Genomic DNA, 17,500 nt, shown 5'->3' with positions numbered 1-17,500 from the left:
CCGTCATACTTCCGGATGGCAATTTTGTGAGTTTCTTACCAAGCGCATACTATCTATATATAGATAGTATGCAGATGACGTCACTCATGCCTTTGTTATTGTTTTTGCCATCCGCGTTTGTGAGTTGTTCTCACTAAACTGTATTAACCAGACTATAAAAGTTCATGGTTACACAGAGTTTGTGTGTTGGTCCGTTATACTTCCGGATGGCAATGTTGTGAACTCCTTGGCCAAGCGCATTCTATCTATACGTCATGTCGAATCGTATGCAAAAGTATTTCTCTTGAGGTAAAATTAAATGTATTGCCAAATTCCGACGAGCAAGATAGTATGTGCTTGGTTAAGAAGCTCACAACATTGCCATCCGGAAATATAACGGACCAACACACACAAAAAAACAATATGTAACCTTAAACGTTTATAGTCTGGTTAATGCAGTTTACTGAGAATTACTCATAAACGCGGATGGCAAAAAGTAATAACAAAGACCTGAGTGACGTCAACTTCATTCTATCTATATGTAATGAAATGAATGAACATGGTTGCGCTGTCTCCGGGGACGCTTGCCGTGAATGTGTGTGTTACTTCGAGTGTGTCACTCTGTTTCTAATATCCGGATTGTAATTCGTTTCCATAAATCTCTGTCCAGTGCAAGTGTTAGCTTTGGAATGTCGTAACGTTTGTTAAGGTGCTGTGGCAATGGGCATGATCTATATTACATTTCCATGTGCTCTAGGTAATTGGTCAGGGTGCAAAGTGTGCTCAAAATGACCCACATAGTGCCTAGTGAGAAGTATTCACAGCTTGTGAAATATCTTACATCACGATTGTCATTTTGCTCAGCTTGACACACGGGTATGTTTACAACTTTCATAAACAAAGCAGCGTGTTTACATTTGTTAAGAAATATCCAATTGGACATCCGTTGGACAGCAACAAACCATGTGGTTGATGACTATGTTGGACGAAAACATGAATATAGAGCGCTCCCATTGGATATTTCCTTGTGTTGTTGAATTCAGTTCTTTGGTAATGAAATAGTGGTTGTCAAAATTGAATGTTTAACGTTATAAAAAAATAGACTTTAGTTGAGTTGATATGTTTTATTCAGGAGAATCAATATGGTTTGAGTGTTTTAAACTAAGATTTCATATTCTTGATCGGTTAAACTTACATGTGACGTTGAATGGGAGCGATTAATATTTACGTTTTCGTCCAACCTAGTCATCGATCACATGACTTGTCGCTGTCCAACGATTGGACATTAATTTCTCAATAAATGGAAAACGCATTGCTTTGTTTATGAAAGTTGTGAACCTACCCATTAGTTATGATGAGCAAAGTGACCAATGGGCATGATCTATATTAACTTTACACGTGCTCGAGGTCATTGGTCACATTGCAAAATGTGCTCAAAGTGACCCACTTAGTGAAAAGTGTTCACAGAAAAGTGTTCACAGCTTTTAAAATTTCTAACATCACGATTGGTCATTTGATCAGCTTGACACATGGATATGTTTATAACATTTGTAAACAAAGCAGCTTGTTTACATTTGTTAAGAAATATCCAATCGTTTGACAGCAAAAAATCATGCGATTGATGACCCGTTTGGACGAAAACATGAATATAGATAGTTCGAAGATGACGTCACTCAGGCCTTTGTTTTTGCCATCCGCGTTTGTGAGTTGTTCTCACTAAACTGTATTAACCAGACTATAAAAGTTCATGGTTACACAGAGTTTGTGTGTTGGTCCGTTATACTTCCGGATGGCAATGTTATGAACTCCTTGGCCAAGCGCATTCTATCTATAGATCGCTCCCATTGTGATGTTGGAGATATTTCTCAAATTGTGAACACTTCCCACTTTTTGTATTGGATTTGAAGAAATAACGCCAAAGAAAAAAGAAGAAAAAAAAACAGTTTTCAAATTTTGGCAAGAAAACTCGTCTGTCAGATAGATATATCCATAGGTTAAAATGAATGACCTATATCTTGTCATACACTCTCAAACCCGGGACTTCAAAAGGGATTCCCAAGTTTGGTAGTTTGTGTTGTCTTTTGTTTTGTTTGTTTGTTTTGTTTGTTTTTCTATTGGTTTTTTTTTGTGTTTTGACAAGATGAGGGTCGATCGATATTTGAAGGACGAGTTTTCTGGCCAAAATTTTGAAAATTATCATATTATTTTTCAGAGTATGGTAGTTCTGGGATGATTTGTTATTTGTTCATTGACTTCAAGAAAACTGGATTACTGTGAATATATTATTCATGAAAGTTGAAAACAATCGAGGCTAAATAATTATAAAAAGGACATACGAGTTATTGGAGGGTTTGCAGCCATTCTACGTCATATGCAAGTATTTCCGCCGGAAGTGGCGGGTGTTCTTGTCATTGTAATTCATGTCGGTGGCTGACCGTTCATCCCCTTATCTTAGGAAGGTGAGTGGTATCAGTTAGTTGTGAAGGATATATGGTGAGTGGATTAATAATGGCAGCGGTGGTAGTAGTAGTAGTAGTAGTAGTAGTAGTAGTAGTAGTAGTAGTAGTAGTAGTAGTAGTAGTAGTAGTAGTATAGTAGTAGTAGTAGTAATAGTAGTAGTAGTAGTAGTAGTAGTATAGTAGTAGTAGTAGTAATAGTAGTAGTAGTAGCAATAGTAGTAGTAGTAGTAGCAATAGTAGTAGTAGTAGTAATAGAAGGAGGAGTAGTAGTAGTAGTAGTAGTAGTAGTAGTAGTAGTAGTAGTAATGTTGTTGTTGTTGTTGTTGTTGTTGTTGTTGTTGTTGTAGTAGTAGTAGTAGTTGTAGTAATAGTAGTTATAGCAGCTGTTTTTGTTGTTGTTGTTATTGTTGTCGTTGATGTTGTTGTTGTTGTTGGTGTTGTTGTTGTTGTAATAGTATTGTAGCAGTATTGTTAGTCTAGTCGTAGTAGTAGTAGTAGTAGTAGTAGTAGTAGTAGTAGTAGTAGTATTAGTAGTAGTAGTAGTAGTAGTAGTAGTAGTAGTAGTAGTAGTAGTAGTAGTAGTAGTAGTAGTAATAGTAGTAGTAGTAGTAGCATCAGCAACAGCAATGATTGATGGCACTGGAAGCAGTAGTAGTATTAAAAAAAAGATAATGTTGATGATTACGATGTTAACAATTATGTGTCACTCACTATCTTTATTGATGTTTTTTATATACCTTCAGTACCTTGGTTATATTATCCCACTTATCCTAAATATTCTCTATACAGCACAAACTCCGAATACAAACGCGCCCCTTTCAATATCAATGCAACGTATTTTCGTCGGTTTCAAAACTAACAAAAAAAAAAAAAAAAAAAAACACAAACAAACAAACAAACAAAACAGAACAATAAAAACACCAGAAATAAATTTTTAAAATGAGAGTTTTTATATAACGCAATATGCACTCGAAGTCTCAAAGCGCTTTACAAGGGGTCCCAGGCCAACAGCAACATATAACATTTAAGACGAGACATGACGCCTATATGTTAATTATTTTTTTCGGACAGCAGAACAGTGATGTTAACGGCCTGGTAATCATTTTACACCTCAGTACGGTGAGAGAATGCGAGTGAAGAGCCTTTCCCAAGGACTCAACTATGCGCCGAGCGAGGCTCGAACTCAAGACCTAACGATCCGATAGCGAGTCTTATACCACTAGATTATTACATAGCCGGCCGCACATAACCGACCGAATCTATTTTTAACAGCCGAGATCTAGATATTGACATCTGACCTTTCGACGTTAATGGAGTGGATGCTAAGTTGAAAAGGCCATGCATACATAAATATGGCCATAAATGTCGCTTTTCTATAGCGCTAAAACATGGTTTACATTGCCGTGTTCCAATTAGTTGAACCATTTGTTCCCCGTCGTAGATATAAGATGCTTTTAATCTGATATGAGACACAATGTATGCATTTTTAAGGAGGCTAGCACAATGGCTGCCTTCCACTGCCTAAATGTCTTCACATTTTACGTTTTTTTTTTTTTTGTTTTTTGTTTTTTGTTGAGTTGTTTTGTTTTACAATTTTTTGGCTACAATATTCTTTCTTACTTCAAATTTCAGTGTAATAAAAAAAGAAAAATCATTCAGAGCCATTTAGCGAATGGAGCAGCAGGAGTTTATCCTGTTACGGGCAATAGCAATTTCTTGCTACCCTTGGGATAGGAGAGCTATAATTTTATCTTAAAGTACTTTCTGCCAGATCTAACTCAGAACCCGCTACCCAATCACTGGGAGGGGTGGGAGGTGTCAGAAGAATCGGGATAGTGTCAGGCTATACCAGATTCTAAAAACTGAATCTCTAATCGGTATTGTGTAAAGATATACCAGATTCTAAAAACTGAATCTGAATTTAATATCTAAATGTATATTTATCGTTACTAAATTTGAGAATTAGGAAAGTTGAGATATCATATTCATCCCGGTATCCTTCTCGGACCTTTGTTTGAGTTGCGACTGCTTTACCATCTGACTATCGGGAACCCTATGTGCTGCAATGTGGTCTTGTGGCATGACACTCGCTTTCGGATCGAAAGGTCCTGGCTTTGAGCCTCGAGCTCGGCGCATAGTTGAGTCCTTGGAAAAGGCTCTTTACTCACATTCTCTCACCGTACTCAGGTGTAAATTAATGAATACCTGGCCGTTAACAGCGTTGTCTCTGGTATATCTTTATACAATAAACGATTAGAGATTCATTGATTGATAGAGTGTGCGATTGAGTGATTGAGTGCTCTACAGAATAATGGATTATATATTGATTGATTGATTGATATTTTTACCAAGTGATTGGTTTGTATACTCATTGATATCTTGGTCAGTATGCTGACTGATTGTCCGGTTGAACAGATATGTTTTTTTACATTCATTAATTACTGATTTGTATTTTTGGGGTTGACCCATTACAAGAGTCACCTACTATAAACACTTCGCGAAGTCCCAGGTTTGAGTGTTTTTTGCCAATAAGATGGTCATTTAAATAGATGGATATTTGAGGGACGAGTTTTCTGGTCAAATTTTTAGATACATTTTTTTTCAGTAGTAGTTGTTAAATGCAGGGATTAATTCGACGCACACGTATACGTACACGTATTTGCAAATAAACAAGGACATATTGAATTAGTAGTTCTATGCCGTGGGCAAGTCCGCGTTGATCGCTTCTTGAAGCGACCGACGATAGTGGTGATGCCAGTGGATCTAGAAAGTAAAACTGATGAATCAGTCGATAGTCATTGCGTATTTTAAATAAAGATGCAGTTCTGCAAAGAGCCAAAAACTCCAAAAACTAAATAATCCGTTACCAAATAGCCTAAGGGAGGCCTTCCGAAAGCTCCTACATCCCCAGTATTCTTTTTTTTTTTTAATAATGTTCTAGTAGGGGGTTTGGGAGGGGGGAGCTTTAAAAAAAAAGTTTCCCCCCTCCCAAAACCACTAGCACTAGAACATTATTTAAAAGATAAAAAAGAATACTGGGGATGTAGGAGATTTCGGAAGGCATCCCTTGTCTAATTCAGAGTATTAAATTGATTTTATTTTTTGTTTTCTTTACAGCGTTTCTCTTCCATCGAGCCTCGTACGCCTTCCCTCCCCGCCACCCCTAACGGGAAAAACGGCGGGCCCTTCAACATCTACACATTGTCGAATGACGAACCAACTCACGAAGACGATAACGTCTTTGACGACGGCGACGGCGGCGGTGATGACGGAGACGACACCGACAACGTCGTCGTCCACAAAAGCAACGGAACGACGACGACGGCGACAACCTTGGACGACAAGCATTTCAACGATGTCTACGCTTCTCACGCCAGCACAGACACCATCATCCCACCCCCTCCCACTCCGGGAACAGCTCATTCCGCCGACCACCACTATCCTTCTTCTTCTTCGCCCAATGGATGGAGCTACAGAAAACTTCGGCACAGAGACGTGTTCTTTATAGCACTTGGCATATTCCTGTTCATAGGATTGGCGGTTGTGACAGCTGTTGTCATCATTTTTGTAAATACAGGTAGGTGAAGTTTCGTGCCACTATGCTCTCCTCAACCTCAATCTTTCGATTCTTTTTAAAAAATATTATACGATATTATGACCCTCAAGTGTCATTACCACTTTGAAACAACCAAATCAACTATCAAGCACGTTTAATAACACACACATAGACATTTGTATCAAATCATTCAGTTCCTACACTATAGAGAAAAAAAAAACAGGAACAGAAAACGTTAAAATTCATAAGAAGAAATATAATTTGGAAACAATAGCCTCAAAGATTAGAGTAAACTGTCTTATAAATAATTAACACTTTCACATGAATTTGGCTCAGATACTCTAAAAATGTATAAAAAGAAGATACCCACTAAAATTGTCAAATCAGTATAACATCGCCCCGTGAAAATCATTCCATACTGCTACCAATGTTATTTATGTCCAGTTTCCTGGCTTGCTATAATTAAAGCTCAGCTTATCTTCTATTCATTCATGAAAGCTTCCAACACAGCAAGCTACACTTTGATGAAATAATTTGACACGAATATCTGGTACTACAATGTAAACCTTAGCTTAATAATAGGATGGAAGCCGTATCACGTAGATATAGATAGTATGCGCTTGGCTAAGAAGTTCAAACATTGCCATCCGGAAGTATAACGGACCAACACACAAAACTATGTGTAACCATGCACGTCTTTAGTCTGGTTAATAATACAGTTTTGTGAGAATTACTCATAAACGGGGATGGCAAAAAAAAACCAATAATAAAGTCCAGAGTGACATCAACTTCAATTTATCTATAGATAGTATGCGCTTGGCTAAGGAGTTCATAACATTGCCATCCGGAAGTATAACGGACCAACACACAAAACATTGTGCAATCATGAACTTTTATAGTCGGGGTAATACAATTTAGTGAGAATCACTCACAAACGCGGATGGCAAAATACAATAACAAAGACCTGATTGACGTCAACTGCATACTATCTATATTATATCACAGCTTCTGTGGTCAGCTTATTAGAATATGAATAACATGTGACGTGTGTAAACAACTTTCCAAAATTAACGTGTCAAGATTTGATATTATTATATAAATATTATGATATCCTGGTGCGGCTTCCGAAATATTTTGCAAATTGTGTAGGATGTGTCGTTTTCATATAATATTATGACATTTTTCAATGACAATTAATTAAAACTGAAATAGCTTTTCTGTTCTTTCATGAGTATTAATAATTGAAGAGTCAAAGGTCAAATAAATATTTATCGTATCGTGCCTACTCAAAACTGAAATATATTGCAAAAGAAATTAAACCTTTAAGTATTTGAACAAAGAACTTCATAAAGATTTTCGTTTTCCGTATTAGTTTAAGATTCTTAATAATATTATTTGACATTGTCATGGGTGCAGGATTTCCGGTTTTTATTGAAATGGATTTTACTCTCTTTCCGGCCTCTAGATCACCCCGACATAATAATATTGTTCTGGGGCATTAATTTACATTTGAAAATTAGCTTTAGTCTTCTTGAATTTGTTGGGAATTGATTTTAGGATTTTTGTTTTATGGCGCAACTTTCTAGCATCCATGCATTGTGCTCCACGTACGGCTATGTTGTCTTGTGGTATCACACTCGCTTTCGAATCGGAAGGTCCTGGGTTCGAGCCTCGCTCGGCGCATAGTTGAGTCCTTGGAAAAGGCTCTTTACTCGCATTATCTCACTGTACTCAGGTGTAAAATGAGTACCTGGCCGTTGACAGCATTGTCTCTGTACGAAAAAAAAATGTAATATCGTCTAACAGGCATCATCATGTCTCCTCTTACATGTTAATTGTTGCTGTTAGCCATGGACCCTTTGTAAAGCGCTTTGAGCAGGTTTAGTGGATATTGCACTATATAAAAGCTCAATTAAAAAAAATTAAGTAGGTACCCAATGCTTAATGCGATTTTCAAAATGAAAACAGAAAATCCGTTATTGGAATGCCTGAACATTAACTCACTCAATCCTAGAGTTTTTTGCCACTTTTCAAAATTGGAAAAAATGTATAAAAAATTAGCATATACATAGATAGTTTTATTCACCAACCATTAACATGTAAAAACTAAAAACACGAGCTTTGGTGCTACGTCTATAATTTGTCTTTAAAAAATGTAATAAATAGGCATGGGGTAAAAGTAACCCCGGGTATACTACGGATATAGTCGGCGTTAGGCTTGAGTGAGTTAATAGCAAGATATCTGGATTTTGTTTTCCGGGAAATTTTTCTCCTCCAAAAAAAAAAAAAAAAAACATCCAACGATAAGAAAGAAAGAATGAAGAGAATCGTTAGAAACCAAAAGATAAAAGAGCCAATTCCAATTGTTGAACACCAAACAAAGAACCAATTCTGAATTTTCAAATGATTTTTGGCTACTCCGAAAATTCAAATGCATTTATTTAAAGTATTTTTCTAGTTACACACAATCTGAAGAATAGAGCAAATAAATTCAAAATAATATGCAATCTAAAGAGCAAAACTTGAGCTTTTAGCTTTTCAGACGTAATATAATTTGTAGTTGCTTTAATTAATGTCATAATTTTAAGAGAATATAGATCAATAATTTTGTAATTTATTTTTCGTTAATTAAGTTTTGAGATTATAGACAATTGCGCTTCCGTATCTTCCAAAATATTCTTTTTATTATTATTGACATCGTATTCTTTCAATTGAGATAAATCTTCGTTATTAAAATCAATCATTAATTTTGGTTATCCTTATTGCCATCAAAATTTGAACACGCCTTTAAAAAGCTCATAATATATCGTTTCCTGTTAGGACATTCTTTATTATATCATTTTCAGCAAATTATAATAATTATTATTATTAATTGCTCCAGCTAATTATTACTGTTTCAATTTTCTTGCTACATACATATTCATTTATAACTTTTGTATTATAATTTTCAGCTTTGTATAATATTTATTTACATTTTATATCAATTATAGCAACATTATTGCTTTTGTCATTTTTCTATTTTAGTGGATTAGATGTGTGTGCCATTTAAACTAATTTTTATGTTTTGCTTTATTTAGCTTTAGTGTTTTTAACTTTTTATAAATAATTTAATGTCTAGTTTTTATAACATTTTTGATTAATTTTGTTTTTAAAATATTTTTCAGTAAATTCCAATTCATCCTTCTTACTTCTATTCTGTTCTTCTATTCGTTCAGTCCTCATTGGGTCATTGTTCTCAGTGTCTTCTTGTTTCTCTTGCATTTCCTGGACAAAAATAAAAGCAACAACCGTAGAAAACGCCAATGGCAACATGTAAACAATAACATCAAGTTTGTGATTGGTAGTATAGTTAGTTATAAATGACACATGTAAAAAAATCACAGATACATAACTAAACTCATCAGCAAGAACAACAATGATAATAGCATCCTCCTCCTTCTCCTCCTCCTCCTCATCCTTATCATCATCATCATCATCATCATCATCATCATCATCATCATCATTATCATCATCATCATCATCATCATCATCATCATCATCATCATCATCATCATCATCATCATCATCATCATCATCATCACCATCATCATAATCATCACCATCCACAAAAACGATAACAAGAATAAGTACAATATCTTCAACAACAACAACAACAAATAACAATAACAAGATTAACAACAACAACAACAATAACAAGATTAATAACAACAAATACAACAACAACAACAACAATCACAACAAAAACAAAAACAACGGAATACATTACTCATTTGTAAAAGTGACGTCCCTGCTGTCATAACAATGCTACATCTCCAACACGATTCAAATATATCGTTTACACATATGCAATCTATTTTCATGATATTAGATATTTCCAATACAAACGTGTCATACAAAACACACCAAAACAAATTAACACCTAGGATTAACCTGTAAAAGAAAACGCAAAAATCACACGGATGGACATATCCTCCATTTGCTCAAATCCGTACCTACTCTTTACCTTTCACTCTTCCCAGGGAACGAGCATAATTTTGCTCTGTCATAATAATAATATTTCATTAACTCATAAAACGAATGGTAATAATTACTAAATATACTGGGTCTTTACCTTTCACTCTTCCCAGGGAACGAGCATAATTTTGCTCTGTCATAATAATAATATTTCATTAACTCATAAAACGAATGGTAATAATTACTAAATATACTGGGTCTTTACCTTTCACTCTTCCCAGGGAACGAGCATAATTTTGCTCTGTCATAATAATAATATTTCATTAACTCATAAAACGAATGGTAATAATTACTAAATATACTGGGTCTTTACCTTTCACTCTACCCAGGGAACGAGCATAATTTTGCTCTGTCATAATGATAATATTTCATTAACTCATAAAACGAATGGTAATAATTACTAAATATACTGGGTCTTTACCTTTCACTCTACCCAGGGAACGAGCATAATTTTGCTCTGTCATAATAATAATATTTCATTAACTCATAAAACGAATGGTAATAATTACTAAATATACTGGGTCTTTACCTTTCACTCTACCCAGGGAACGAGCATAATTTTGCTCTGTCATAATAATAATATTTCATTAACTCATAAAACGAATGGTAATAATTACTAAATATACTGGGTCTTTACTTTTCACTCTACCCAGGGAACGAGCATCATTTTGCTCTGTCATAATAATAATATTTCATTAACTCATAAAACGAATGGTAATAATTACTAAATATACTGGGTCTTTACCTTTCACTCTACCCAGGGAACGAGCATAATTTTGCTCTGTCATAATAATAATATTTCATTAACTCATAAAACGAATGGTAATAATTACTAAATATACTGGGTCTTTACCTTTCACTCTACCCAGGGAACGAGCATAATTTTGCTCTGTCATAATAATAATATTTCATTAACTCATAAAACGAATGGTAATAATTACTAAATATACTGGGTCTTTACCTTTCACTCTACCCAGGGAACGAGCATAATTTTGCTCTGTCATAATAATAATATTTCATTAACTCATAAAACGGATGGTAATAATTACTAAATATACTTGGTCTTTACCTTTCATTCTACCCAGGGAGCGGGCATAAGTTTGCTCTTTCATAATAATAATGATATTTCATAAACTCATAAAACGAATATCAAGTAATAATTGCTAAATGTACTGGGCTAGAACTATGATTTATTTTCATTTCATCAAGAGTTTAATTTGCGATGTCCATACCAGAGCAGCCTACTAGGAATGGGAAAAATTAGTTGATTCCAAAGAATAAATAACAATGTGAAATTGAATGTAAGCTTCAATTTAATATTCGAAAACATAAAATGGACGTTTCGGGTTTCACCCTTTTTCAACAAAACATGATAAAGGGGAAACCCGAAACGTCCATTTTATCTGTTTTCGTATATTAAATTGAAGTTTAATATTCAATTTCACATTGATATTTAATCTTCGAGCTTCGAGCAACAACATTTACATTTGGTTCAAAGGGAAAAAAAGAAAATCCACATTTAATAGCTTTAGAAATAAATAATTTGTCCTCAGCATTATCCAAAATACTCCTATGTCCTGAATATGGGTTCTGAGCAACAAAACTCGCCTTTTCAACAAAATTTTTTGAGTCAAAGAGGAGAATGCAGTTCTGTAGATGGGGCCAAAAATTCGTATTTCTACAAATTTTTCGTAGTGCGAGGCAGGTCTAGGTCTTCTATACAATTTTACAGCTTGAGCCAAAAAATCGTAGTTGTCAGGATTTTTTAGAGTCATAGGCAGGTCTGTTTATAATTGTATTTTGAATATATTATTATGATCCAAACAAATTATGTCATATCACGATAAGACAATGATATTTATATTTGGTTCAAATTTTATTGGGTTATGCAGGTTCTTTTAAAATGAAGTTCGTCAGAGAGAATATTTCAAGAGGGGGAAAAAGTCTTTGTGTATGATTAATATCATCTGAATCTATTGATACCGTTACATAATGCTGTCAGCGTATGCAATATTTACATTGTCCTTCGGAAGTTTATTGCTTATAAGGTCTAGTAATATAAAATCATCATTTTAAAAAGAAAGAAAAAAACCCTTTATTATATTTGCTTTAAAACATAGCGAGATTGGTTTTGAAAATCTGCCGTTCTCTGAAGAGAAACCGTTTTGCATCAAATATCCTTTATTAATTGATCCTCTTCCAGTAAAATACTGTCACATTTGGGGCCTCAAGAAAGTATTTAAGGAAGTGCTAGATTTGAGAGTGTTGGCCGGTTGAGGGTCATTTCAACCCTCTCCTTACCAACTACAGGAAAAGTCGTCACATTTGTTACGATACATTGAACATTTTTCTTATTCAGATTCACAAAATTTGAAAAGATATCTTGGTTGCAGCCATACGTTTTGAATTCTGTTATGTAAACAATGTCTTACTGAACAACATATTGCTTTTGAATTGTGCAAAAGTATCAATGTTATGTTGAGTAAGTATGGCATTTTGGAAAACATCCTGAAAATACTCGGTAAGGAGAGAGTTAAATAAAATAAATAAATAAAATTCATTTTATTCATCCCATAGGGGAAACTAGTCTCTAGGGTATATATATATATATATATATATATATATATATATATATATATATATATATATATATTCCAAAGGAAGACTGGAATAACCTAGGCGTCAGCCACAGTGCAGTACTTCAAATTGAGCTATGGCGAGGTGACTTATTGCTATAACACAGCGCAGCGGCAGCCGGCGGGTGATCAAACTCGGTACCTTTCGGGTACGAAGCAAAGACCACTGCCCCAAGCTATTTGTAATGAATCGATATTCTGAGGACGCGTTTTCTGACCAGACTTTAAAATAAACAAACTTTTTTAAAGAGTAAGGCAGTAGATAACATTTTTTAAAGCTTTCGAAAAGATATTAATAATAGTAACGATAATAATAATAATAATAATAATAATAATAATAATAATAATAATAATAATAATAATAATAATAATAATAATAATATATAATAAGAAGAAGAAGAAGAAGAAGAAGAGAAGAAGAAGAAGAAGAAGAAGAAGAAGAAGAAGAAGAAGAAGAAGAAGAAGAAGAAGAGAAGAAGAATACAACATAATAATAATAATAATAATAATAATAATAATTATTATATATTATTATTATTATATATTATTATTATATATTATTATTATTATTATTATTATTATTATTATTATTATTATTATTATTATTTTATTATTATTATTATTATTATTATTATTATTTACTATTATTATTATTTATGACGCTTAGCTGATTACCATAGATTGTGACCCTAGTTCTAAAGTTAGCCACATAATACTTTTATAAACCTAACTATAAGCCATATTTTGAGTTCATATTGACGTAGTCGAAAAAAAAAGAATTATATCTGAATCTTGAGAGGGTAAGGATATGAAAATAACTGATGCAAAGATAAAATTGAACGTTTAAGAGATAGACGGGGGTAAAGATTTTTAAAATCTGTTTTATAAAGCCAAGGAATTGTGCAATAAAATGTTAATATGATAATGATAATAATAATGATATTACCTTCAAGATTGTATCATAAAAGGGATGATAAATTAAGCACTTTTATATTGAATGGAACGCGTTCCACTTGGCATATTTGCTTGAAAGAATGATTCTTTGTGTATGATTAATAGCATATGAATCTATTGATGTCGTTTCATAATGCTGTCACCGTATGCAATACATAGATAATCCTTAGAAGTTTATTGCTTATAAGGTCTAGTTATATAAAATCATATATATATATATATTTGCTTTAAAATCTGGCGAGATTGGTTTTGAAAATCTTTTTGAATGAATGAATGAATGAATGAATGAATGAATGAACGAATGAATCGTTCAACAAGGTGATCGTTTTAATTCATAATAACCTATTCGCTCGTTCACGAATATTTTGTGTTCTTTGGTGTTCTTTTCTTTAATAAAGTCAACACGATATGATATATTAATAAATAACAGAATAGATACATTGAATATCAAACTATACATCTAAAACTTAAACCATTAAAGCGGTAAATATATATATATATATATTTATTTTAGCCAAAAGCATCAAAATATTTTTTACTTCGTCCCTCCACTCAGTACTTTCATTTTCTTGAACACAATTTTCGTCTCTGTAGACACAAATAAATATTACTTTTTGTCCATTCTGTAGCTACATAGGCCTGTCTTGACTACTTTTTGTCTATCCTGTAACATAGGTCTTTCTTGACTACTTTTTGTCAATTTTGTAGCAACATAGGCCTGTCTTGACTACTTTTTTGTCCATTCTGTAGCAACATAGGCCTGTCTTGACTACTTTTTGTCCATTCTGTAGCAACATAGACCTGTCTTGACTACTTTTTGTCCATTCTGTAGCAACATAGGCCTGTCTTGACTACTTTTTGTCCATTCTGTAGCAACATAGGCCTGTCTTGGCTACTTTTTGTCCATTCTGTAGCTACATGGGCCTGTCTTGACTACTTTTTGTCCATTCTGTAGCAACATAGGCCTGTCTTGACTAATTTTTGTCCATTCTGTAGCTACATAGGCCTGTCTTGACTACTTTTTTTGTCCATTCTGTAGCAACATAGGCCTGTCTTGACTACTTTTTGTCCATTCTGTAGCAACATAGACCTGTCTTGACTACTTTTTGTCCATTCTGTAGCAACATAGGCCGGTCTTGACTACTTTTTGTCCATTCTGTAGCAACATAGGCCTGTCTTGACTACTTTTTGTCCATTCTGTAGCTACATAGGCCTGTCTTGACTACTTTTTGTCCATTCTGCGACTACATAGGCCTGTCTTGGCAAAATTAAGCGACCCACTACGTTTTCAGTTATACAGTCTAGGATTATCAGACGAAAGTAATTTGAGCTCGCTTGATTACTTCACATTTTACAGCCAAAGGAATGCTGCGGTTTCCTAGGACTGCCAGAAAATTCTAAAATTAGTGATTTGTAAAATTAATGTTCAAACGATGTATGTTTTGAGCTTAAAATCTTTTTCCAAAAAAAAAAAAAAACATTTTGTAAAAAAATATGTAAAATCTCGAAGAATGCATTTGTATTAGAGGTTTCATTCGGGCCAATTCTCTTTAAACTTCGACAGTTTCCGAAATTACTATGGCTGAGAAGTGTAAATGTTGCTGCTCGAAGTTCGAAGAAATAAATAACCATAATAATATGGCTGAGAAAGAAAACCGAACTAATCTTCGATGTCGTTTGAGTTGCTTTTTAAGATTATGAATGGACTACTACAACGAACACATAAAAATAACGTAACAAAACTCACAGAAATCTTAGATTTGGAAACAAAAATACAACATCGTGGCAAAAGAAACAAGATTTGTACCTTCCAAAAATTTAATACAGACAACACCAGCATTAAACTCCCCAACCACATTAGACCCCCCCCCCACCAAAAAAAAACAAAAAACAAAAAACAAAAAAACAAAAAAAAAAAAAACAAAAACAACAACAACAAAAAAAGACAACAAAACAAACCAAAAAAACCAACAAAAAACCAACGAAAAAAACAACAACAACAAAAGAAGCATTAACAACAAAAACAAAAACAAAAACAAAAACACAAAAAAAACCAAAAGAAACAGACTAACAAGAGGAAACGACTACAAAGTATCAATTCAAACACCAAGGACAGACACTCGCCTACACTCTTTCTTTCCCTCTGTCGTTCGTTTATGGAATGAGCTCCCTCAGGAGTTGATAGAAACAAAAAAAAAACATTACAGAATTTGAAAGGGTCTTGGAAGCGTGGGGAAAAATATATAAAAAATGAAATGATCACAACACATATTATGAATATTATGAAAATGAGTTAGTATGTGTGTGTGTTTGTGTGTGTGTGTGTGTGTTTCTTTTTGTGTCGTGAAATTCATAAATGTGAACTGTAGTCTCGATCCTCCATTTAACTCTCTCCTTAACAGTCATTTTCAGGATTTTCCCCAAAACTTCACACCCAACCAACATATTTTTTTATCACTCAAACACAATAGCAGTAACGATCTTGCCATACATAATTTCTTTAGCAGTCATGCTCTACAACGCACTGTTCATTTTCTTCAAATTTTATGATGTACATAAGTAATTTGAATAAGAAAAATGTTGGTTGTATCAGGGGCTACTACAGCGACCACGAAGAAGAAAAAGAAAAAAACCCAAATAATAAGTCGGAGGAGTCAAAGAATTAGAATCCGGTTCTTTATCGCGGAAAAGTTCTCTTAATTACCACAAATTATGATAGGCTTCATCCGTTATCAACACCCATTCAAAATAGAAAGAAATTGTAGGCAAAATCTTTTTCTGCAGAACTGAGACAATTTTATATTCCCTTTGGCACTTAAGGAAAACGCCTAGTATATTAATTGTCGTGCTTGATTTATGTTAAACAAAAAATTAGAAATGAGTTATGTTAAACAAAGAATTAGAATTAATAATTTCAAAAGAAAGTAAGTACTTTGATAAAGACAACTATGATTTGTTTCTTGGAACTACAACATTTCTTTGGAGTTATATTCTCTTTGAAAGCTGAGGGGATATAATCAATGACTCAGTTTAGTTTAGGAAATTGTGCTTCAATTTTTAATTCTTCTGTTAAAAGAGATATGAATACTAAAATTATTTACATATCTACCACTTACCAATGACTATACGCATTTGATCGTTTAGTATTCTTCTAATCTTTACAAGATGAGAATCCAAAGTTTTGAGGAAAATCAGAGACACTGAGAATCGGTGAACCAATATGATCTAATTATATTTTTAAAAACAGAATATTATGCTATAGAAAATATGAAGAAAGAAGAAATATGATATACCGCACTTATCTCCTTAAATGTCCCCCTAAAGACAAAATAAAATCGGAAATATGACGAAATTTTCTGACCTGAATAAATTTTGTATTTCAAAAACTGCAAATTGTTGAGCATCAACATGAGTTTTACTATTGCTTGATCCAAGCAACATAGTACCGGAAAATCTACAAATCTCACGGCTCTAAAAGTACACTTCTCTTTTGCTGTGTGCGTTTTTTATTCCTACTTAACAATTTGGATCTTATTATTATATATCAAATCACTTGTTTTCAGTATATCTTACACGTACATTATACCATCTCGGCATTTTAATCTAAAATAGCCCAAAATTTGCTTTGCTTTTTTTTTCAGCGTTTAAGAATGAAATAATTCAAATATTATTAAAACATTCGTGTTTGGCACACTTATCGAATTATTGTATCGTTTTCTTGAAGGCAACTACTCATTCATAATTTTTATGTTGGCGATAACGTAATGCTTCATTTTTGGTTTAACAAAATTGGTAATCTACAGAATGACGCTTCCAAAACAGACTGATGGCGGGTTGCTAAAATTAGAAATCGTTCATCTCTCAACGGAACAAAGGGCAATTTATATTTGATAACTCAACCA

The 17,500-nt window shown here is 33.5% G+C and overlaps 1 protein-coding gene across 11 annotated transcripts in view; it reads left to right on the top strand.

Annotated features, from left to right (window-relative positions):
• LOC144957386 (uncharacterized) overlaps positions 1–17,500 on the top strand; it is a 295,052-nt gene that overhangs the window by 205,744 nt on the left and 71,808 nt on the right. For 8 of the 11 annotated variants that reach the window (XM_078888647.1, XM_078888642.1, XM_078888640.1 and 5 more), the window contains one exon: positions 5,556–6,015. In XM_078888647.1, the coding sequence (XP_078744773.1) occupies positions 5,556–6,015 (460 nt within the window). Of the gene's footprint in view, positions 1–2,191; positions 2,439–5,555; positions 6,016–17,500 lie in introns of all 11 variants that reach the window. The other 3 variants (XM_078888644.1, XM_078888645.1, XM_078888648.1) reach the window with 1 other exon arrangement.

This window comes from Berghia stephanieae, chromosome 11 (genome assembly GCF_034508935.2).
Source record: "Berghia stephanieae isolate SIO BIC M18660-M18661 chromosome 11, UCSD_Bste_1.3, whole genome shotgun sequence".
NCBI classification, from domain to species: Eukaryota; Metazoa; Mollusca; class Gastropoda; order Nudibranchia; family Aeolidiidae; genus Berghia; species Berghia stephanieae.
This window is presented reverse-complemented; position numbering and strand designations above follow the sequence as displayed.